At 45.4% G+C, this 24,093-nt stretch overlaps 1 protein-coding gene across 1 annotated transcript in view; it reads right to left on the bottom strand.

Moving 5' to 3' along the window:
• The window catches only part of LOC8040113 (maternal protein tudor), an 84,587-nt gene that overhangs the window by 54,993 nt on the left and 5,501 nt on the right, over positions 1-24,093 (bottom strand). Inside the window, exons 2-5 of the mRNA XM_029974649.4 lie at positions 23,478-23,737; positions 16,559-16,819; positions 7,221-7,523; positions 2,880-3,071 (exon numbers count right to left, since the gene is read on the bottom strand). Coding sequence (XP_029830509.3) covers positions 2,880-3,071; positions 7,221-7,523; positions 16,559-16,819; positions 23,478-23,737 — 1,016 coding nt within the window. The remainder of the gene's footprint in view (positions 1-2,879; positions 3,072-7,220; positions 7,524-16,558; positions 16,820-23,477; positions 23,738-24,093) is intronic.

Consider the following 24,093-nt stretch of genomic DNA (forward strand, 5'->3'; position numbering starts at 1 on the left):
CCGTCTTAAGATGTGATTATTGTTATTCAACGTGAGTTTTAAACATGTATCTACATGCAATTATGCCCTAAACTTGATATTTATTTTCGTCTAAGTTGTTTGGGGTATCGCATATAAATTAACACCACAGACAGTACATATCATTGCCATCTGCAGAATACAAAATAATGTGTTTATTGTTTTTTCACGTTAAGGAATAAATTAACTCATGGGAGAAGATTTCTGATAGTGTTCAAGTTCAGCACGTCATTAAAAGAAAACATTTTTTTTTTTTCGCTTCACGTTCCTGGGACGTGTTTCTTTTAGCCTGTACACATTTTGGTAAAAAAAACTTGTTTCGAAGTTCTGAACCTCTGAATATGCAAGAATACTACACTTCCGGCGAATTCTTGATAGTTTTTTTTTCTCCAGCTTTTTATCCCCGCGTTTTTTTTTCTTTTTTCTTTTTTGTTATTGGCACAGGTATTTAGGTCGAAAAGACATAGCTTTGAACTTCCGAACCACTAAGCATGTGACGAGTAGTGGCTTCTGACAACGAGTTCCTAACAATGACCATCTACGCAATCTTTCATGCAGTGAAGAGCGACAGTAGCTATACATATGCATAAATAATTTCAGATTAAAATAAGCTCCACCACGCCCTCTTTCCCGTATTGTTTTCTTTAACAGTCCGAAATATCTGGAAGGGGGACAAGGAAGCTGAAGCCCCCCCCTCCCCCCCCCCCCTTTCTTCCTCCCGCTACCCTCTTTGCCCCCCGTTTTTCCTCTTCCGACGCCACTGGTATGGTAGAACGCTCCTCGACCTCGAGTTGTGTCGGCTTTTTGCGAGGCGATTCCTCCGTCCCAGAAAATAAACCTCCAGGACAATTACAAACTTAACTTACTATATGCCAGCGCCACTCGGGCGGCGTTCGATCGGATTACTACCAGCGTGCAAGGGGTGGCGAGGTAGTTTGCCAGGTCGCTTCAAGGTTTTTCTGAGCCTCAACCTTATGCCCGCCCCTGGCCATTTCGAACTGGACGAGTCTCGTAAAACAGTGTGTTCGTGTGATCACTACTGCGTGATGCAGGTTAAAGACCCCCCCCCCGGGGCTGGCGGTCACAATTACTGATCTATGGTCACACGTCACTCTGCACTGGCAAATATTCCAGCACATCCGGGACACTCGTCGTCTCATTTAATTGCCTGACCAACTTCGCAGAATCTAGATATCACACCCTAACTTTTCTAAACTTGATTTTGTGAAAACCAGTGAATCGTGAAAACGTTATTTGAAACTGAAACTGTGGAGGAATTTGAAAACCGGACTTCGAACTTTGAAAACTTGGACTAAAAGGAATTCAAAATCTTCGTTTTTTTTTTTGTTTTTTTTTTTAATTTAGCTTTAAAAGAGAATCAAAACATTCGAACTTTTCGAACTTTATACAGAAAGAAATTCGAAATCTTTGAATTATTCGAACTTCATGTCTATAAAAATTCGAAGCGTTCGAAGTTTTCGAATTTTATTTCCAAAGAATTTCGAAATCTTCGAATTTATCGAACCTCAAGTAAAAAAAATATTCGAAATATTTGAATCCGAAATTTTAAAAACCGTAAAAGCTTCGAACTTATCGACTTCGAAACTCCACTGTGATAGAAAGTTGCGAAATTTTCGAAATCGAACCTCGGTTGGTACGAAAATATCGAAATTTTTCAAAATCGAACTTCAGCTCGCTTCGCAAATATCGAAACCTTTCGAAATCGAACTTGGGGTGGTTCGCGACATCCCTAATTATAGCCGGTCTCGACAGTACTTAATATTTAAATGCAATATTTTACTATTTATGACACTACAAAATAATTGTGACCCTAAGCACTCACCAGACATGAATCAAAGCGGATAGGAACTTTGGCATGTTTGCACAGGGAAGAACAGTAATGAAAATGGTAGAATAGATCAGACCACTATGCACAATATGCACAGAATGCCTAGGAATTATTTCATAGTTACGCAGACATAGAGAAAGAACTACAAATACTCGTAATTCTGGTGAACAACATACAATAAATGATATGCCAGGCCAGGACATATCTGCCCAGCATATAAACCAACACGCTGTTTACAAACAAGCCCGCGTTTTCCCACACCGGGTGTGGGCACTGCACGTGCGCAGAAACCGAATTCGCGTGCAGTGAAGTGTCCCCGCATGCGCAGTGCCGTCGACAGCGCCACCGCAGCTGCGTGACGTCACGGCCGCGTGTTGGTCTATGCTCCCGCATTATAGCTACAATTTAATTTTGAAAATTTTACTGTAGTGCAGATATCAACATTCACAAGGTTTCTGTTTCTCTATAGACACCAAGCTCAAATGTGCACCATCCTACTCTGAAAGTTGGCTTTTTTAAGAATGGCACCGCAATTTTTTGTGTTTATTGCGTTGTTGATTGAGGTGGGTTTCTCCCCGTTGAGCATGCTTCTTACCGCACACGGTAAGGAGCGCACTCAACGGGACTAACTGGTTGTGGTCAACAATTCGAATAATGTGAATATCAGAGTTCATCTCGAATAGCTTAAAATTTTGAAACTAATATTCTAAAATTCAAATATTTCCACAACACTACAGTTTTCTCGCATTCTCTTGTGGCGCCCGTCACAATAACAATTTTCGCACGAGAGCTTATATTTTACGTTGGTAGCGGCGGGCCGCGCGCCACTGGAAAGAATGCGGTTACCCGTCGGCGGACCGAAACGCCCCCGTGGGCCGGGGTTTGGAGACCCCCGCTCGAAGCGTACCTTAATCGGTAGCTCTAGGTTGCACCGACGACATGTAACAGGCAAAAAAAAAAAACACCGGGACAGAATCCCTACGAAATGCGGTGGTGCCCAAGTCAGACTGACCGGTCGGAGGGAGCTTTCGGGCACCTCCTCGCAGTTTCCGTAGTCCACGTAGTGGATGCCCAGGAGTCCGCCCTTGGCGTGGGTCACCCTGGCGCGGTACCACATCCCGTCCTCCGAGTACTTGGACACACAAGCCTGGCCCGCCCGGATCCTGCCGCTGCCGGTCGGGCAGCTGGGGCCGTTGTAGTAGTCCTGCACGACACACATCAGCATCCACCTAAGTGCACGCTAGACTTGTCGAACACCGTCGACGACTCTATCTGTGCGAGTTGGACGTACAGCAAATTTTGCGAGGGGCGTTTGGAAATGTTCTGCAATTGGGAGAGGTGTGCTACAAATTTGTCACCACAGGAAGATGTATTCTTGCAAACACTTCTCAATATGTTACAACATGCGAGAACTAAGTTGTCGACAGACGTGAAATGATTTAGCTCTTCTCGCGTCGCGTGCATAGACTATATCCGATCGACTGTCGGCAGCTCAAACTTGATTTACACTAACTTTCAGTTTGTGGCACCAAATTGCGCCATGAACGAGAGTCTGCTACATCTTGTGCCAAAGTGCCAGTTTTGCTAAGAATTGCGCCACACCTGTGCCAAGATGGGCTTAACCGCGTAACCGTTTTTCATTTTTGGCAATTTTTAACCCTAAACCTTTTTTTTTTTTTATCTTCTTATCTTATGATTTCAGTTACTCCACGCATAAAGCCCTATTATGATTGAACAACAGAGCAAACAGAAACATATTTTTTAAGTCGATTGTAACAGCTTTGTTTTTTGGACAAGTTCAACTAACTCATACTATATATATATATAAAAAAAAAAAAAAAAAACCCCGGAATGGAAAGGAAGGAGGGCAACTTCGCGAGCGTTGTCCACGAAGTGAAGCATCCTTATGATGAGCTGGTACCAATTACCGCTCTTCACTTCTCCAAAGATGGGCGTGTGGAGAAGCTTGTTCTTCGATCAGTACCACTCTTGCTCTGGTTTTTGCACACTCCCGTGAAACAGCTGGAGCGACAAGAAAACCCGCGTCTCCTGAGTTGTTGTTGGTACCCATTTCTTGAGGCGAGAATGCTCGCTGAGTTGGCTGGCGTTGAGTTTTTGCTCAGCGTATCGGTTTGTTTCCCTAACTGTCAGCGAGACCAAGCCATTGTCCTCAAAAGCTTTAAAGTACTCAAGCATGTCAGTGGTTGATTGGACCGAAAGTGTTTTACCCGGGCTGCCGAGAAGAGGGAATAGAGAGGGGTGCTGGTGGAACACTGTTCACGTCAATTTTCAACCACTGCTGAGCATCGGCAATAGCGTGACCTGGATCGTCGTCATCCTTTGTTTCGTCCGAGGAGCTGCAGAGTTCGACGTCACAATCACCGTCTTCTTCACTTGAAGAACACAAGTAGACGTCAGTACCCATGTTGCTATAGAAGGCCCTGCAATGGTCACGTGAACTCCGCTTTTCCTGGCTTCTCCCGCAACTCTTGGAGCGTCGCCCCAGTCGACCCCGGTACGATGATTACTGCAACTTTTTAATTGATTTTCGCAGAATGCAACCACTGGTTTCGGCTGAAATTTGAGCAACGTGGCCTGAGATGTGCCTGGAAGCCAGTTGAATCGCTAACAAAATATCCGAATTTGCCTTCATTATCCCATTTAAAAGTTGCTACGGCGCGGAGGAAATTTCTCTGCCATTTTTTGCAGTTACAGACAACACCGGCTCCGCTTCACCGGACAGTTAATGTTTTCGCATTAAAAATAGGGTCCATATTTGAATAAATAAGGTAGTCATAGGTAGTTCCTGTGCAGCTGTTCATCGAAAGGGTAGCAAACAACTCTGGTTCCAAAACCACTAAATAACAGTGACATCTTTAGAGCATAAGTGAAGGCTTCCAGAATATTTGTGGTAGGTTCATAAAACTTAGGGTAGACATTTTCATTGATACCACGTTAGAGTATATTCGGGTTCTTGCTGGCCTTTTACAGAAGTTATATCTGCTGGCTAAGTAAACTACCAGGTGTAAAAGTAGGAGGGGAGAGAGGTTTTATCCCAACTGAAGTGTTACGCTACGATTAATTTTTCAACCATTTTTTTAGGACCCATTGCAAATGGAATCTACCCTGACCAGAGCACCTTATTCCTAAAAAGAAGACACTGTGTTCTTTTTGCACCCCATCTATTCTTATTAGAAAGGCAAGAAGTATTACGCTCCAGTATCAAGGAGGAACCCTCTATCATTATCAAAGGTGAACTCATATACAATGCAATCATTCTTTCATTCTCAAGTCATGTGCTAACAGATGTTGGCATCTGCTCCAAAAGCGTCAGTGACTGCTCCATACTAATATTTTGCCTGCTACAGAACCTGGTATGAAAGGTTAATTGCCGCTTCCATCACAGCGTCTGGGTACTAGATATTTTTTATTGTGCACCACAGATGTCAGCCAGGGCGAGACCGAGAGAATGAGCACACAGCACGGGCGCTGCCTTACATGGCTCTTGCATGATGCGCGACGTCGGTGAGGTGACGTCACACCGCTCTCGCCAGCAAGCTGGAGTGTAGCAAACCGGGAGCATAATCCGTTCAAACCAGCAGTGTGCTATGCAGCTCAGCAACAAAGAGAGAAAAAAAAAAAAATCTATGCATCTTAGTGGCTACATTATCCGACTGCCACTGCACCGACCCAGGTTCAAGCCCCGCTAAGGGCTCAAAACGTTATATATACAGTCCTCGACAGATTTTTCGGATGCCGAAAATTCAGACTTGCTTGTTCTTTGGGACATTGACGAGGAATCGTGACACCCAATTGAAATATTACGAACAGTCGAATCTCGTTAAAGGAGCGGTGCAACGATATTCAATTGGAATGTTTTTCACTTTACACGAGCTCACTGGCACACCTGGGACTCAAGGATACTCACACGCAACGCCACTGTCCAAGAAACTCCTTTGTTGCAGTGTAATTTCAAGGACAAAATCGATAATTTTCATTCAATCTCTCCTTTGCAAAATTTGATGACGTAACGTGGGGATCGCAATACACACCAATGACAATATTTGAATGCGGTTCATAGATTGGATCCGAGCATTGTGTGGGCACCCGATTTGGGCTCGTGATAATTACTAGCTCGAGAAGCATTCGGGTAGTGGTCCGTGTCCAATCGCTGCAACGACGACAATAGCCGAGCCATAACAATGTCTGGAACTCAGCGTGTGTCCTGTGCTTTGCCAACCCCAGCGCGTGGCTATGATCAACATTGGCGGCATATAATCTGCTCCAGAACAGGTGGCCGCTTGTTCTGGCTGCGAGCTGAGGGAGTGAACTCTGCTCGTTTTTCTTTAATTCTTTTCCGGAACTTCTATTGCTTGCAGTAAAAAATGAATGGGTGTTTCATAGGTCATTAACGTCAGGGATCCATTTTAAGCGGTATCTGTGCAAAGTACAAAAATTGTTGCATCGCCCCTTTAATTCAAACTCGAGGGGGACAAAATTTGTTTGGATAAAGAAAAGTTTGAATTACCGGGAGCTTTCTCCCATAGAGACGCATAGGATGGGACCTGCATGTTAGTTTGAATTAAGAGAGTTTGTAACAACCAATTTCTCAGACAGTGTGCAGTCCGAAAGTTTGATTTTTCAGACTAAAATAGTTACAAGTGGCAGCCGCCAAGAGGCTACCATCTTGGATTTCTTTCTGGCTAGACCATAAGCTTGGCTTGACGTTTCAGATGGATTGGACAGGTTTGGCAGCACTATTTTAGCACTGCTGAACCAGCCCCTAGGCATGCTATGCTATGCATTTCGTTTTTGCTACGCATCATTATCATTGTCTTGGTATCTTCCTTTGGCCGATTTCTCTAAGTTTCCATCTCCAACCAACTTTTTGTTCTGTTCTCGCGCCAGTTGCCATCCGTTAAGTTGACAATTTTTAAACTTCACACCTAAATGTCTCGCAGTTTCGTCTTTTTGCCCTTCGTCGATATGTACTTTGGACCTCATAGCCTCTTCTTGCATCTCCGCTGGATGGGGACATGACACTGACGCAAATGAAAGTGGACGTGGTGGCCCGCAAGTGTAACAAGATGCAGGTACCTTTAGCAACTTTCTTAGGCTCACTTGGGCTCACTAAAGCCAGGTTGTGTAAACTGCACATTTTTCGGACTGCTTCATTATTCGGACGCTTTTTCGGCCGCTGGGAAGTCCGCAAAATTGGTCGGCGACTGTAGTCTTAATATCTGCAACATTCCCAGCGTGTCTCTTGGTCATTCTCAAAGTTTGTTTAAGACGATTTTCTCGCAGAAAATGACTCCTAAAACACGTTCCACGTTAAAAGCCTGTCTCGACCCACCTGCATCTGCTTCATGAGGGCAGTGAGCGCCGCAGCCGAGTCGGTGGGCTGCAGGTACACCTCTCCTGGGCTGAGCACCCAGGACACCTCAACGTCCACCGCGACACCCTCCGGCAGCACCGGGTACTGGTAGCCACCCACAAAGGGCTCCTCGGCTGCTGCGACCGGTGGCGGCGCGACCGAACCGCCCACTGTCCCGAACCCTTCTCGCTTGAGCACGTCCACCACGGAAGAGCCGTCCGCCAGGAAAACAGACACCTCGTTGACGCCAGAGTGGTTGGAGAAGACCTCGATGGTCACACGCTGCAGAGAAAACAAAACAAAAACAAGAACGTTTGGTTTACCTCTATCCTACAGATAATGCCGGCATACACAGACGTGTTTCCACGCCTTTCTGCAAGGCTTGTGATGGACATTGGAGTTTCTTTTCTAAATTTTTTCTCAGTTATAGCATGCAAACTAACTTCAAACTCTGTCCTTCAGCGACGGCTATTATGCGTTCTTCCCACACCACTGGAAATGACGTCCATTGTTAAGGGGAGACACTGGCGTAATTATTAACCTTTGAACTCCTTGTCCGATTGCAATGAAATTTGGAAAGTGCATTTACAAGCAGATGCAGGGGCACTGCTTTGACTTCTCTAGGTAAACTGTGTAAAGAGTTGCATATTTGTGTATGAGGCTGTGTCAGCTTTCCTTGGGGAATCTATCGTATACAAATGAAATGCTAAACCACTGTTTTTTTTGCTTGGATATAAAGTAGAAGGTATGCGGCTTTGGGCTATCTAAATTGTACAATTCAAACGAAAGTACTTCAGAGAGAAATTCGGTCTCCAAAAATGAGATGCACTTTCTTTGGATGCCATTTTGCCAAAATGTCACTTTTTCTCTGTGATGACTTCAATTTAAAACAAAATGAAGTAGATTGCCCAATTCCCCAGTAAATTTCAGTTCAGAAACTCTTTCAACGAGGCATCTGGATATGCTTACCATCGAACGATAGATTCCTTGCTACAAAGTTTACAGCAAAAAAGTGCAACTGAAAAAAAACACATTCAAACATTGAGCGCCTTTACTTTATTAGTTTGTCACAGTCCGTGTCCACTAAAAGGCACCAGCACAGTAGGTCTCCCATTTGGCTACCTGGTCCCTCTGTGCCTTGGCGATTGCCTCCAGCTTCCTCCGCTTATGGGCCACTTTCGAAGAGTTGAGTGCCTTCTGGTTGGCCTTGGAGGCCTTGGCTTGGAGGGCCTTGTCAGTGTGCTGAACCTGGTGGCTTCCGGGCTCTATTCCCATCTCATGAAGGGCCCTCTCAAAGCCTTTGGGGCCCAGGTTGAATTCCAGCACTGCAAGAGCCACGGCAGTTTCCACAGTTCTTCAAGAGGCGAAATCCGTCTTAGGGACACTGCCTCCACACCAGAGCATTGAACGACTCGATGTTCCGTGTTCCTATCCAAGCACACCTCTCGAGTAGGTCCCGCCGTGAGTCTGTTGTAGAGAGGCACCAACTCCTTTGCAATGTATCTTCAAAAGGCAGGGCGGTGTGGCTGTGGCTTCGACGGCTCTACAGCTACCACAAGCGCTTTGTGGCGATTGAAGTGACACCAGGAATGTTCCCCATGAGGGCAGGCCTGATGCCGGGGCTCTTCATCGGTGGAGTAGCTGTGGAGGAGACTGGCAAACACTGCCTTCTGCATGGCTGAAACGTCTGGGGCACTGGTCTTCAGTGCAGATGCGTAGTAGCCAGTCAATTTCTTCATGACAAAGTTTGTTAGCTTTCCCCTTCCACCAAGACCTTTTTTTCTGTTTTCTTCAGGGCCTCCATGCCGGCACACATTCTCTTGGCAACGTGGTTCACACAGTCTTCTTTTCTCATGTCCTTGTCGTATAGCTAGAGTCCTGCAACATGGTTGAATGCTTTGCTGTCCCCTTTGCACAGCACTGTCACATACTGCAAGTTGTGGAGTTGGACAGACAGACAGAAGATCTCATCTGCTGCTTGCAGTTCCATTGCATTTGCAGACCCAGCAAAGTTCTTCTGGCATACTGCTCTGCGATTCTCGACCCAGTCTTCATGGCTGTCAGATCCCTCTGCAGGTCCTGCAGGTCCATGGCAATAATTGCTCTGGACAGAATAGTCCAAAACTAGTCCAGTCTCGAGCTCAATGGCAACTCCAACACCAAAGTCTGAAGTGTGCCCACGCATGCCAAGTGCCATCGTACATCACACAAACAGCCATCAAATCACCGCTATCCGACTCGCATGTTTCTCGTACTGCTTCAGCTGCCTTGCTCATTACATTGCTGGCCGTTCTCATTGAGGTGTCGTGGACCTTTTCTCCCACATCTTGATAAGATCGGAAATGCATGGGCGAAGGAGCGTTGATGCCAGCAAAGAAGTTTGTAAGCTTTGTGTATCCCATACCACATTCATAAGACGCAAGAGAAATCCGTGCTGCCAGTTCATTCTACTGCGAGTGTCCGATAGTCGACGAGTGCGGCATCCGAGCAACGTCCCCGCAGTATGACCAGACGAACACAAATTGCACCTGAACTCCCTTGCCACTCTCGCTTAGCTGAAGGTCCGAACCACGGTACACCGGGCACAGAAGAGCGGACACCAGTGTCTCGATGGCAGATACAGCAACCAGACGATAGCCTTCGGTTGGGGCACCGTCAAGAGCAGTGGGAACGTCTGTGGGATCCACAGTGGGATCGCTCTCTTGCAGTAGCGAAATCTTGCGCTCTATGGCCGTTAGCTCCTCCACAACCTCATAATCTTCAGGTAGAGACGAAGAAACGTTGGCTGGTTGCTCAGAGGTCAGGTCCTGAAGCGACGAACCGGGAGATGGTGATGCGCTCGGGAGCGAAGCAGCTGATGCGTCCGACGAGGTTCCATTAGGGTTAGAGCATCGTACGCGTCCACCAGACGAGCCTCTTGGTTTCACAGAGCGGCGGCGAGCTCCAAAGACTTGGAGGGAATGCCGTTTAACGACCTGCATCGTGGCGACGAGACCGTAGATAAAACAATAAAACTATGAGAAATATTATATAATGAGCAAGCAAAAACGCGAGCGTTCGGGAAGCAACGAGACGAAACAACAATTCAGGTGAGCGGATCACGTGGGGTGTCACGGGCCAATCTAGGCTCGAGTTTCGTTTTCAAGCCAATTATAGCCAACGACTAGAGGGCTCTGGCTTTGTTCATGCTTACTCTCGAACTAAGTTTACTTTTGTCATAAAAGCCAGAAGAAACGACGCTTTCAACAAGGGTATGAACATTGGAGCAGGCCAAATGGGCATGGAGCGGTCGGCATTTGAAAATGGCGAATTTTGGCAACTGATCGCGCGTCGGAACGACTCGGGGATGGGAGGCGTGTTGACGACCTGTCGAAAATATTTTATATCAGTGAAAATACTTGACATACGGGTATGAAATTTTATGGAAGGGTGCATTATTAGTTTCTGAAATCAAATATAACAAATTTGAAAAATGCACTTTTTAAAAAAAAAATTGGGAATTTGAGCTTGTGTCCTCCTTAACATTGTGGTTGGTGATACAGGCCGCTCGCCGTCACCTTCGCCAAATCCTCGAAAAGGATCACCCGCTGCTTGTGGGAATGGAACCTAAATCCACTGCGTGTGAAGCAAAGATGTTGTCACTGAGCTATGTCACAGCTCAACAACTTGCTCTGTACTTGGGTTTTTTGTAGTCCTCATTGCCCCATTGCTAGCGCTCTCTGGTAAAAATAAGCCTAAAACAAAATGTAGCCGAAGCACTGTCAAAGCCAAGGGCTCGTGCCAGGAAATGCGCTTTTACCCCCGTGAAACGGCCAACAGGGCGGGATTTTCCCTAGACCACCTAAATAACAAGGCCAATGTGCTAAACTTTCCTTAGACAGCAAGATCCTAGCACAGAATTTTCCCTAGACCTCCTAAACACTGCCAGCTCTTCTATGGTGCCTAGAAGAGGTCAGTGTAGGACACAGAGTGGACACGAGTGCTGCGTCGGTGTTTGGCTCGTGTTCAATCGGTGAGAACATCAGTTGAACAATGTAGGCGATTAGGCTACAGTATAGACTACTTACAACGTAACCGCTTATAGTGCAGGACCAAGTATAACGCGGCTTTTTTAAACCATCGGTTCGCCTCCCACAGAACTCCATGTAATTACATACCGCTTAAAATGCAGGTGCGCAAAGGGAAATACTGGTTATAGTGTGGTTTCTGCAACAGCGCGCCGACTGACCCGTGCAGCAAGCAGGCGAGCACGCTTCCCTGTGCAACACTAGATAACGGCGCTAGCCGCAAGCGGCACTCGCAAGGCAAGACGCGGAACAAGGAGGTTGCTCGAAGCAGAGTTGGTCGTGGCTCGAAGAAGCGGGGAGAAGCGAAGAGAGAGGCGTCAGTTGCCATAGCGACGGAGGGACGCACGCACGTGTCGTTCACGTGCGCGCGTCCCTCCGCTGCGTTGGTTGGAAACAACCGCAACGACAGACCAATCGCAGGTCAAGGAGAAGTGTTTGCGCGCGTTGCACGCCGGTCGCGGGCGGCTGCTTCTATCCGCAAACATGGCGTCGGTTGTGATCGTCGACGTAGACGGCATGGTGGAGGCTCATCGTTCCGCGTAAAAGCGCTATCCTTGACTGTGAATTTTCGTTGTGTGTCGCTATGACAACCGAGCACGTACTAGAAGGGAAGATCCACCTACTCGTGCGGCGATGTTGTGGCGGCACTCTCAAGACGGCAGAAACGCCCGTGTCGTCGTGCTTGTTTACTTCGACTACAGTGGCGCTTTCTAAGCATTTGTTTTCGAACATCGCCCGGATTTCTTATTTGGAGCATTTCATGCCTGTGCTCAAGTTGAAGGTATTACTGGCGTGTACCGTATAAAGGATGCAAATTTTCACGCGTTTTCATCGCCGGAGAGAAGTGATTAGGGTTAGCAATTCTGAACGCTCACAACGTCCGTCCGCAACCCGCGACGCCGTTAAAAGGCTGCACCAGGCAAAAGTCGCTCATTTCTTTCAAAATGTGTGACACACTTGAGAGAGAAGTGTACTTAGTCTGGTGAAATAAAGACATTCCTCAAACTAAGCTTTATTTTTCGTCTAACATAAAATAAATTATTTTACAAAGGTAGGTTGTCTCATGGCATGTATTTTGGCCTGAAAAATTGAAGTTTTGGTTATAGCGCGGTACCGCTTACAGTGTGGATTTTCGCGACTCCCGCGACATACGTTAGATGCGGTCTACACTGAACTTGGTTCATTTTTAGAAGTACAAACAGAATCACAACGCGCGCTTTAGCTGTAAATCACCGCTGTTTTCTTTTACTCTGTCCATGCCATTGTTCTGTTAGTAATTTTAAGAGTGTGTCGCAGCTGGATTAGAACTGAAATAGAGATATTTCACGATTCCAGGGGGCACTGCGGGTGCGGCCTTCTGACTCCTACGAACTGCACTAGCGGCGAAGAGTTCCTTCTTTCCATCAAAAAATAATGAAAACATACCCCTTTCGATCAGCTATCTTTGGATGCTTGACCTAAAGAGCTGGGTTTGAGGGTGGGAGAGAAGATTATCCCATCCATTTTCAATTAAGAGGCTCGAGGTACATTTAAAGGGGCCCTCCGGAGCTTTCTGCGATCGTCTGTTTATGTTGTTATATTGCGTAGTAGGTGCAAGTTAATATGTACACAAAGTTTAAGATTACAAAACCGTTTATTAAGCAGATGGCAGAAGGAATATATCGGGACTATTTTCTCTTGGAACACAATCCACCATTCCCTGCCCATCGCTACAACTTGACCAATGGAAATGCTGCATCTCGCGGTGAAGGCAAACGTTATTATTGCAACACATTTAAGCTTGTAAATTAGTTTGAGAAAAGCGTAAACTGATTGTGGTGCGGGAAACATAGTCCGCAATTATCGCTCCTAATCCAGCGAACTATGTTTTCTCCCCGCAAGCTTGTTGCTAGGGGGTGATGCGTCGGCGCGTCTGCTTCCCGGGCCGTCTGCGGGCGTGCGTTTGCGGGACACGCGTTCCTTCTTCCCGTGGATCCCGACTCCGAAGCCAGCGTTGCGATCCTTCCACGTCAACGAGTCAAACTTTTCCTTGTCATCTGTGGAATGCGACTGCGTATTGCAGTAGCAGCGCCACAGTGCGATGCGACGAACAACGACTGCCGAGCACAAAGTCCGGGCTCCTTGACGACTGTCCGCGCGTGCTCGAGAGATTCCTCTGCGGGTCGGCGGTCCGCCGCGTTGGTGACGCGCAGTGGCGCCGAAATCCTTCGCTTGCTATTGGCTGACGCGTAAAGAGATGCCCCTCCCGTTTTCCGGGGTCATCTCAGAAAGGGGGGCGTGCTGGGGACTTTGATAGCAATTTTAATAGGGAAATCCGCCGCGCATGACCGTAATTTTATGATTTTTAGGATCCTTAGGGCCTGTAGATTGAGTTACCGCCATAAATAGACAATCGCAGAACGCTCCGGAGGGCCCCTTTAAGCATTTCTTACGAGTAGTGAATGCGAAAGCATGCATGCCGTCCCTCTGCTCCCTTATTTCGTCTGCAGTATACTTGCGTCGACGGTCGAGTGCGCGCGCTCTTAGGGTGTCCAGCAAATTATTACTTTGAAATTCCCCGACTTTTCCAGGTTTTCCCTGACCACTGTAGAGGCGGTCAAGTATATAAGACCATTAAAACACAAGGCATTGAGCGCTGTGAAGATCATTTTGCACGCGCTTAATCCAACTTGCATATTCTGAAATATTCGGGTTCGTCCAGTCCTGAATAAACAAGCACTTTCTTGCCGCCGACATCGTCAGCGAAGAGGCCACTTCCGGAAACACAATGAAAACATGACGCTCAATCACACACGTCAATAACCAAATGGCAGCATGGCCGTCAGATGCACACTTTCGGCTTAAGGTTTGGGTTGAATTGGGGTCTGCAACTTTCCCATTTGTTACCAAATCTAGTAGCTGTAACTAAATCTAGCCTAGCGTCGCGCCCTCAATCCAATCCAAGGCTTGCACCGGATTTGTCGGCTCTTCCCTTTGCATCGGGTAGCATACTCTGCCCACAGCGGAGCGTGGGCAGAAGTTCAAAAGCATCAATGGCCAGGAGAACCCTATACGTCCAAACAGAAAAAAATCTTAAATATTTGGTATGAGCAATCTTATTGGTTGAGACCCGAAACAGGGTCTACGAATGGTTCTGCCAGGTGAGATGATATTGTGCCATCTCTTTCACAGTATCTTCCACTTCAGATCATATTTCTGCATTGCAGCTCTTCCTTAGTATGATTTGCCTCTTAGTTCTTACCAGTTTATCTGTCAAGAAATGCTTGCTACAAAAGTTAGCTTGCCTACAACGGCACAAACTGGTACCTATTGCCAGGGGAACAACAAAGTCTCAAATAGGAAGGTGCTAACAATGCTACGGGTGAATTTTGCCCACCTTGGACTCGTAGAAAAAAAGAAACCTAAAGTTAAAACTTCAAATGCATTTTTCTCAGTTTCCCTTTTTGGTAGAAAATGTGGTGCGAGGATATGTAGCACTTGACATTTTGTAAGTGTAAAGATTTCATTCAATAGTGTCCTAGATTGAAATTTCTTGAGGAACAAGTGTACTCATAATCTGAAAAAGTTAAATTCTTCATGACAAAAACTGAATATTTTAAAACACAGAAATTTGTTAAAATCTTTTGCTCTTTTTGGGTGTAATTGTTTTTCTCGAGAATTGCATTTTCTACAATTAATTTTTACCTTAACTTGCACTACGGGTATTCTACTTCACATTAAACCAAACATTTTGTCGACTGCAATTAATATATTGAAATACACTTCCTAATAAAGTAACTTTTTGTGGAGCTTGTAGTTGTTGTAAAATTGGCCTACAAGACTGAAACTTTAGATGTTATCAATCCTAATGGGGTTCAATTCACCCTGAAAGTTTGAATCAATTTCATACCGTGTAAAAAGTAAAATTTCGCACAGTTCACTTTCAACGATTTTGAAGTTGGAAGACAGCATTATGGCTACTGTAAGTGCCAGTGGTTGCTTTCCCGACTGCACGCTCTCCTGCGGTGCTCGGCACTGCTCCCATAAACTTACAAAATGAGGGTCGATCAACCTGCATTCTTCTATTACCGCCACATTTTATAGTGGAATCTTATTTGTAAACACTCAATTGCAAGATGTGAGGCAATTGGAGGGTCTTAAAAGCCTGGAAGACCAATTGCAATGCTAAAAAACAAAAACCTCGGTCCAACAAAATTTGTGATTTAACGAAATTTTCAAATAAAAAGAAGACTAAATTAAATCGAGGTTTAAGTGTATCGGGTGTTTGGCGACCGAATCAGTATTTGCCAAGTGCTCTAACGCCAATTAAAAAGTATGATGTGCCAGTGTCACTTGCTTCAGTTGCTAAATAAATAACACAATCAACAAATGAATGACACGCTCGGAGTTTTAATTCGTCATAGAAGCCCTCCACCGCGGTTCAAAGCAAAAACATGCACCAGAAGTACTCTGTAAAAACACTTGAAACAATCCGAATGCCCACAGTAAATGCATTCCAACTTATCGTCTGCTAAGCTCCGACGACTTCGAGATCACACACAACTCCATGTAATTCTCGGCAACCCGTCTCATTGAACCGCATCACAGTTTACACCCAACAAAGTCGCAACCCTCGACCCTCAACCACGAAACATTTATTTAAACAAGATAGGTATTCCATCAATTTTCATATTCAAGCCCAAAATATCAACTGTCATTCCCGGAAAACGCGATAAAAGTTTGATCGTCTAGAACAGGGGTGGCCAAGCTGCGGCTCGCGGTCCCCCCCCACCCCCACCTCCTCTCCTCCCCCTTGCCCACATCCCTCCAGATCCCACAAGCACTTCCCAAAAAGAAAAAAAGAAATGGAACACGTTCTAAGTCGAAAGACAGGTTGCAGTTTGGTAGTCTTGGGCTATTGCTACCTTACGTACAGTTGTACTGCTTTTGACTCTGATAGATTGAAAGTAGTTCGAGTTTCGTTAATTGCTCTAGACAAAAGTCCTCTTCCTCCCTCCCTCCCCTCCCCTCCTCGGTGATGAATACTGTAAAAGTATAAGACACTGCTACTATGCAAGAGCTGAATGCATGCGCCTTGCCCGCACTGGCAGGGTGGTGCACGCGAAAGTTTTCTGCCGAGCAGAACGCCGACGACGCGAAGACCCTACACCCGCCATCGCCGTAATATTCAGTGAGACGGAGGAGGAGTTTGCAGGGCAGACACTCGAGGGCCGTTTGCTTTGCAAAAGGGTGTCTGGAGTCCTTGCTCACCTGTTCGGTAAGCAAGGGGTCGAGGCGTTCGGTCAGCGTGTCCGAGACGGGTGCCTGGAAATCCCTCAGCGTACAGCGGAGCGCCTGACGGGGTAGGGCCAGCAGCCCTGGGGGGAGGGCGCGCAGGGACTCCAGGGGGACTGTCTCCGCATTGCCGTAGTCCACGAAGAAGACGTCGGCGCCGGTGGGACCGACTGCTGTCACTACACCCCGATACCACGCTCCATCTTCAGAGTACAATGCACAGCACGGAAGCCCCACCTGCACGGCAAAGACAGAGGCAACTTCGGTGAACCGTTCCAGAAATATGAGGTGCTCCCCGCCGCGTGTTTGGCACATTGAACGGAGGCTAAGATCGTCCATTTACGGTCGTGAATCAATCTACAACCTTCGAGCATTAAAAAAAAAAAAACAGGTTGATACGCATCTGATTTCGCTATTGAAAACACAATCGAAGATCATGACACGCTTGTTTTTCCGCGATCAGGCGAAGAAACAGGAGGATGACGTAGGATGTGCGACGTCCAAGCACAAGCGATTGCACCCTAAGCGGCAAGAAGGCCAACCGATGGCGGACCAAACTTCGAGCGTGAGCGATTTGCACACGGGAAGCAATCGCACGTCGCTGGCTGTTTCACGTCAGTTTCCACGCCAAACCGCAGCAAAATGGGCGTGTCGCTATCGTTGGTCTCGTTTTTAGTGGGGAAATGAAAAACGTATCAGTCTATTCTCGGGCTTTTTAGAATGCTTAGAGGCTGTAGATTGAGTGATGGCCATAAATAGACTACCTCCAAACCACTTTAGGGACTCTACTCTGGTCTTGAAGGTAAAAGAATACAACGAAAAAGTGACACTTCTGAAATCATGTTTTTTTGTTTGTTTTTTAAAAGATTTAGAGGCATTTTTGACATTGTCCTCGTTACTTTGCAATAAGCTGTATACATATTTTGCTATCTTTTGCAAGCCATATCTCCACCTATATGCAACCAACCTTTGCCATTTATTTTTCCAGTAGAAGTATATCCAAGATATCAAATAATGGGTGTAAACATGCTAAATATGGCATAAGTATTTTTTTTTTTTAAATATGCTTCTAACTTTTCCTGTGACAATCAGTTTCAAAACTATGAAATTTTAAAGTGTCTATAAAAATGCATATGTTATCCTAGAGCTTTCACTTCAACCTTACTGGGATGTGTAGACCTAGTTTGCCGATATATGTTTATTCGCAGGTTTCAATATTTGAATTTGTCTTAATCCTCCACACAACCATTGCATATAAAATGTTTGATAGTATACAAACTAATTAGGTGATATCCAAACCAAGTACACATATGTAATCAGAAAGTAAGGGCAGATCTGCAAGCGAAATTCCATTCCCATTGGATCATTAATAAAATAAAGAAAGCTATAAAGCAGAGTTACTTCCTCGGTGTATGGCATGTAAAAGGGGGACCTACCAGTGAATAGAAGTTAGTAATAGACCCTTTCCAAAATTTCCTCTGGCCACTTTGATCACTATCATCATCTGTGGAACGGCAACTGTGCTGTACCAATGGCGGCCTTTTAGTGACTGATCAAGGAAGACGTCGAAGACGCTCCTAAGCGGCTGATGCGAGGCCTGTACATTCGGGGGGTTAGTGCGACGTGACGTAGGAATGGAACACAGGAGCTACGTAAGCATTCATTATTAACTCAGATTCAGTCAATCTGTGGGCGACACACTGTCGGCTTCAAAGACCTGTGGTGCCTAGAATTTTATTGAGGCGTCTGTGTGTGTTGGAGCTTTGTTCTCACTGCAGGTTATTGGTCACCGTTGAACTGAAAGTGATTGAGAAAGAATTCACATTGAACAATACCTCGCGTGCCGTTGACTACATTTAGCGGAGAAATTTTCTCGCCAAACATGGTGAGGAAATTTTTCCGCTAAATTTAGCGGGGTAATTTCCCTGCTAAATTTAGTGGAAAAAATTCCCCGCTAGACTTGGCAGAAAAATTTCCTTGCCAAATTTACCAGAAAAATTTCCCTGCTAAATTTGGTGAAATAATTTCCCCGCTAAAATTAGCGGAAAAATTTCCCTCCTAAATTTAGGCACCGCTGACGTCACGAGGGCGACATCACACGAGACGACAGTATGGGAAACATCCCATAATGCAACGCGTGGTCACGCCGATGGCGACACCGCTCAAGCCAGAAACGGGCGCCTAAGAGCTGCGCTCTAAAAGCAAAAACATCTCATACGGAAAAAAAGAAAGAAAAGGACAGAGCATAAAATAGGACTGATGGCCGCCATTTAGTTTAGCAATGAAGAATCGCTAATAAATGTTAAGAACCACATTTGTAGATAACTATAAGTACATAATAAAAATAACAACTTAGCCTACATATTACACAACTAAGAAACAGACACCACTGACCACTAGAAAGCTTCAGCACTGTTCCTTGAAAGCATAAAATGTTTTACTGTAATCCATAGTCATATCTGTTCTGTTTAGCATCTGGTCGTCTGAAACGAGAAAGTTTGGCGGCCATAATTGGTTCTTATTGAAGGCATCCTTCGCTTTGAGTCTCGTTGGTACGGAACAAAACTCGCTTTTGGTGTGGAGTCTATTCTGTTTTTGTAAATCCATTGTAAGAGCTTCAAATGGTATACTTGGTCTGCCCTAGGTGTATTATATTTGATGAATAGTGGTTAGGTTCTTATGTTTCTGATATCTACTTTATAATCTTTGCACCTGCGAAAAATCCTCTTCTGCAAGGTGATAAGCTTGACATAGTTTGAATTGATCGTCATCCCCGAAACTAAGATGCTGCAACTGATTTTAGAGTTGAAGAAAGAATAGTACAGTGTCTGTTTTAGCCAGGCGGACAGCAAGTTTCGTATTGTATGTATACTTCCCGTAACATGAGAGAATTCATCTTCGAGTTTATTCACGCGAGTGTCCCATGAGAGGTCCACAGTAAACCATACACCGAGAATTTTTTTTTAAACACTTGCTCAAGCACGGTGTCTTTAAATTTTAAGCTCATAGAGCTGAAGAAGCGTTTATTTACTGGCTTAAAAATAATATACTTAGCTTTGCTTGTATTTAGTTTTAAAGAATTTATTTGTAACCAATTGGATAGCTTCAATAAATAGACATTTGCAGCATTTTCTAGGCATTTTATAGTCACTCCAGAAAATAACACGATTGGTATTGTCCGCACACATTATTAGATCGGGGGAAACGGATATAGTTTAACACATACATAGTGATGTGATTGACCTAAGCCATTTTGGAGCACCTTTCGGAGCAGCTAAAACAGTGTTTTGGAGCAGCACATGTGGACTTTGGAGCAACCAAAACAGTGCTTTGGAGCAGCAAAAGTGGCTTTTGGAGCAGATATTCGTATAAAAATAAGAATATTCATTTTAAGTGCTGTACAAACGAAGGGCACTTCGTGTTGTGTTCTGATGCGACGTGTTGCGACGGAACTCGCTGCTTGCGTTTTTAATGCTGAGACATCCCACAAGTGCACAGTGCTATAGGCATTGTGGAGAAATTTAAAAAAAAACGATTTTAACCGTGCAGTTAAAGGACACATGCAAAGGAAAAAAATTTTTTTTTTAGACAGCTTAGATGGAAAAAGGATGTCATAAAACGATTTTACAACGAAGAAACAAAATTTTTAGAGCTATATTTACGGCGCTATACGAATTTGTAGTTGGCGCTCGCGGGAGCCGCCGCTGGTCACGTGGTAGGCCCGCGCGCCGCCGCGCTGCGTCGCCGCCGCACGCTGAGCGTTGTGCGAACGCCACTTCAACGCGTTTCTCCACGCCGCCGTCGCCGCCGCCGCACAAGTTCGTCTGCTTCGGGGCGCCGCCGCCGTCGTCTGACCGGCGCACAGGTCTATCACGTCTGCTTGCGCTTTTTCAGGAGTTTCCTTTGGGCTCTAAAAGTTACTTATTCGTCTTGGTTTTTTGTTATATTTCAAACAAAGATGAATAAGTTACTTTTCCAGGCCATAGGAAGCTTCCGAAAGAGCGCAAGCACCACGTGATAAATAAAGACCAGTCACGTGATAAATACAGACCACTTTTCCGCGGTGCCCGCGGGCGCCAACTACAAATTCGTTTTGCGCCGTAAATATAGCTCTAAAATTTTTTTTCTTTGTTGTAAAATCGTTTTATGGCGTCCTTTTTCCATCTAAGCCGTTTAAAAAAAATGTTTTTTTCCTTTGCATGTGTCCTTTAAGGGCAACTTCGGCAGGCTTGCACTTGCGCGTGCTTCGTCGCGCAAGCGGGGACAACGGCTGTTCGATCAAAACCAAAACCATGCCATGCCACTCCGCTCCGTCGTTAATTGATTCCTAAAATATATCCAAAATGTAACTGTCAAGCATACAACAAAAGAAAGGAAAAAAAAAAAAAAAAACAGTCCTGCGGCGCGTGCTTGCCATGTTAGCAAACAAGGTACAAGCTAAAACACACACAAAAAAAGGACCTGAGCGCATCCATGAGAGACATGGGAAGTCAGCGTCAAAAAGTTCTTGGAGCACTTTGTGCGGGTTCAGCGTGCAGACATTGCCTTGTTTGCTTTAGCTCACTTCAACTTTCTTTCGTGGCAGATTTTTCGTGTACCGGGGTCTCTCCAAAGAAATCCCATCGAGAGAAACCTAAATAATCAATACTTCGACACAGCAGTCTTTGAGTTAAAGAGGAATTTTTGTAGTAACGTATGATTTAAACAAGAACAGGAATGTTGATGAACATGCGGTAGTACTCAGTTTCATTTTAGAAAGCGCCACATCTGCAGCGTCGTGGGGACGGCAACACCTGACGTCGCGCGACCACGGTGACTGGCAGGCAGGGACCAAACAGAGTTTTCCCACGGCGTTGCTTTCAGGAGCGGGTGGTTCAGCTCGCAAAGTACATCCCGCCGCGCAAAAACGTGGTTTCGTTTCACAGCATGACGGCATGGCTGGTACCCACCCGCACGCTAGTGTCGGAGTGTCGGCACACACCCACATGTATCGTTGAAGACATTAAAAAAGACTCGAGACAAGATGACGAAAGCGCGAAATGCGAGACTGCAGGAAAACCGTGCCAGACCAGATGGACAATTGATGCAGGGTACTTTGTGTCGGGCGGCCGCTCGCGCCACATAACACACGCATGCTGATTACGGTACTCAGCTTAGTTTTAATTTTGAAAGGCGACCGAAATTATTTTTTTCGCTCAAGATTGGCGCAGATTGCCCATATTTTGGCAAAATGTAGCAGCATGTGGCATGGTTAGCCCCTTGGTGCAGTTTAGCGCAACTGGCGCAGCAATCACATCACTGCATACAAGAAAAAGAAGTGGACCTAATATTGACCCCTGAGGAACAACATGCAGTATTTTAAGTCTATTTGACGATTCACTGTTTATTAGTACATATTGGTAACAATCTACAAAATATGTTTCAGTTAACTTTAGAGCTGCTCTACAAACACAGTAAATCTCAAGCTTTCAAAGTAAAATATTGTGCCGCACTGTATCGAAAGCTTTACTTAAATCTAAGAAGAGACCAAGGGGGTGGGGGGTTTTACGTGCCAAAGCAACGACGGGGATCTGGAAGAGACCAAGGGTACATAATTTTTTCTCTATATTTTCAACTATTGCATGTCTTATGTTGAGAAGCGCTAGCTCCACCGATTTTTGCTATTGAAAGCCGTATTGGAACTGCATTACTATCTTGTCCTCCTAAAAAAAATGTGTTATCTATCAGCAATCACATGCTCAAATATTTTAGAAAAAAAACTGGAAGAACTGAAATGAGTCTGTAGCTATTAATGTTTGTCTCACCACCTGCTTTATACACTGGAGTAACCCTGGCTATTTCTAACTCGTCAGGGAAACCCCCACACTGAAGCACCTTATTTACTATATTCGATAGAACTGGACTAACTATGGTCAGTGTACTTAATAGGAAGGGTTTTTAATATCATCAATTCCAGCGGCGACATTATTTTTTAGGTTTCTGATCATTCAATCAATTTCAAATGGTGTCGTTGAAGTTAGCATAATCGACACAAGTTGGTTTCCTGGGTCAATAGTCATCTGTGTTGGAAGCCCTCCCAGTGTAGGCAGCCGTGCTAATAAAATGAATCTTCATTTCATCGCTAAGTTCTTTCCCAGTGACACATTTATTATCTATTGGTAATTCTTTCAGTTTACACCGTGCCTGCTCTCTGTTCGTGAGTTAGTTGACCTTACCGACACTTTCTATGGTCATTGTGTATACATAGAAGTTCTTATCGATAGTATTTGTATTTCCCTTTTTTTTTTTTAGGTTGATAAAGCTACCACCATCCAGCATTGCTCTATCCGTGCCATCATGTCGTATGACCTGCGTGAATACCGTCAAGATTTGAAACAAAGCAAACAAGTTCTGTCAAATAGCAGGAGTGAACGAATAATTAGTGAACGATACAAATCAAGAAGTTAGCTGTTGCTATTAAGCACATTGGCTAGAAGTCAAATGAAATTGTTAAAGACACTGGCTAGGTGGTGCAATCCACCGCCTGGTTTAAAGGGTTCAGCCATACATATCCATCCATGCACCCAGACACCTCAGCTCAGGACTTCTCAAACTTTTCAATCTCTAGGATTTCTACCTGGAGTGACCGCCGGCCAAGGAAACCCACTGGCATTGATGAAGTAAAGCGGCGCAGAAGCCTACAGATCCTGCAAATATTGCTCAAATTAGGGAGCACTTGGTTTAGACTTGTGCATCGACGGGCAGCTCTTATCTGCTGAAATAGTGGTTCAAATGTAAAAACTCGCAACATGGGAGCAGGGGTGGTCGAGGAAACCGGAGAACCCATTAGGAACGCAGTTTGAGAACCAATGCCTTAACCGATAGGTTGACTAAAATCCAGGAAGGAAACCCCTACCTCGAGACACTCCGGACTGAGGGGCGGCTGTGTGGTCGCGGCCATGGCAATCGCATCCATGAGGGTGTTCAACTGTGCCTCGTTCTGGCTCAACTGGCAGTAGAACTCCAGGTGGGAGACGACAAAAACCACGTCCGCGGTTGTGCGCAGCCCGACATTCAGCCGCTGCTCCGCAATGACTTGGGGCGGTGGCTTCGGAGCGTGGGACATGTTCACCACCGGAGCGGAGGCCGCTCCCGTTGTCTGCTCCGACTGGTAGCCTGCAAAATTTTTTTTTAAATTTTCAATTTGCAATGTTTGCTGCAAGATGTCGCCTCTTCGTCGGTATCTCATTACTTCGGACTGTTTTGGGAGGCTCTGTAACCGGTTCCGTGGCCGAGTAAATGAGAGCCGTGGAAACGCCGGCGATACAGTACAACCGCTAACCTGGGGTTCTTAATGTGCATTGTGCGGTAGTGGAGCGTGACTGCACGCTCGTACCATGCTCATCCAGATCGAAATGGGATGTGGCAGGAATCGTACCCATGACACTCCGAGTGTGCTCCGAGCATGTGAAATGAAGCCTTGTGCTGATCATAAATGTACAGTCTAACTTCATTTGTAATGTAAGCCCAGT

The sequence above is a fragment of the Ixodes scapularis genome, unplaced genomic scaffold (assembly GCF_016920785.2).
Source record: "Ixodes scapularis isolate PalLabHiFi unplaced genomic scaffold, ASM1692078v2 PGA_scaffold8__174_contigs__length_109621045, whole genome shotgun sequence".
NCBI lineage: Eukaryota > Metazoa > Arthropoda > Arachnida > Ixodida > Ixodidae > Ixodes > Ixodes scapularis.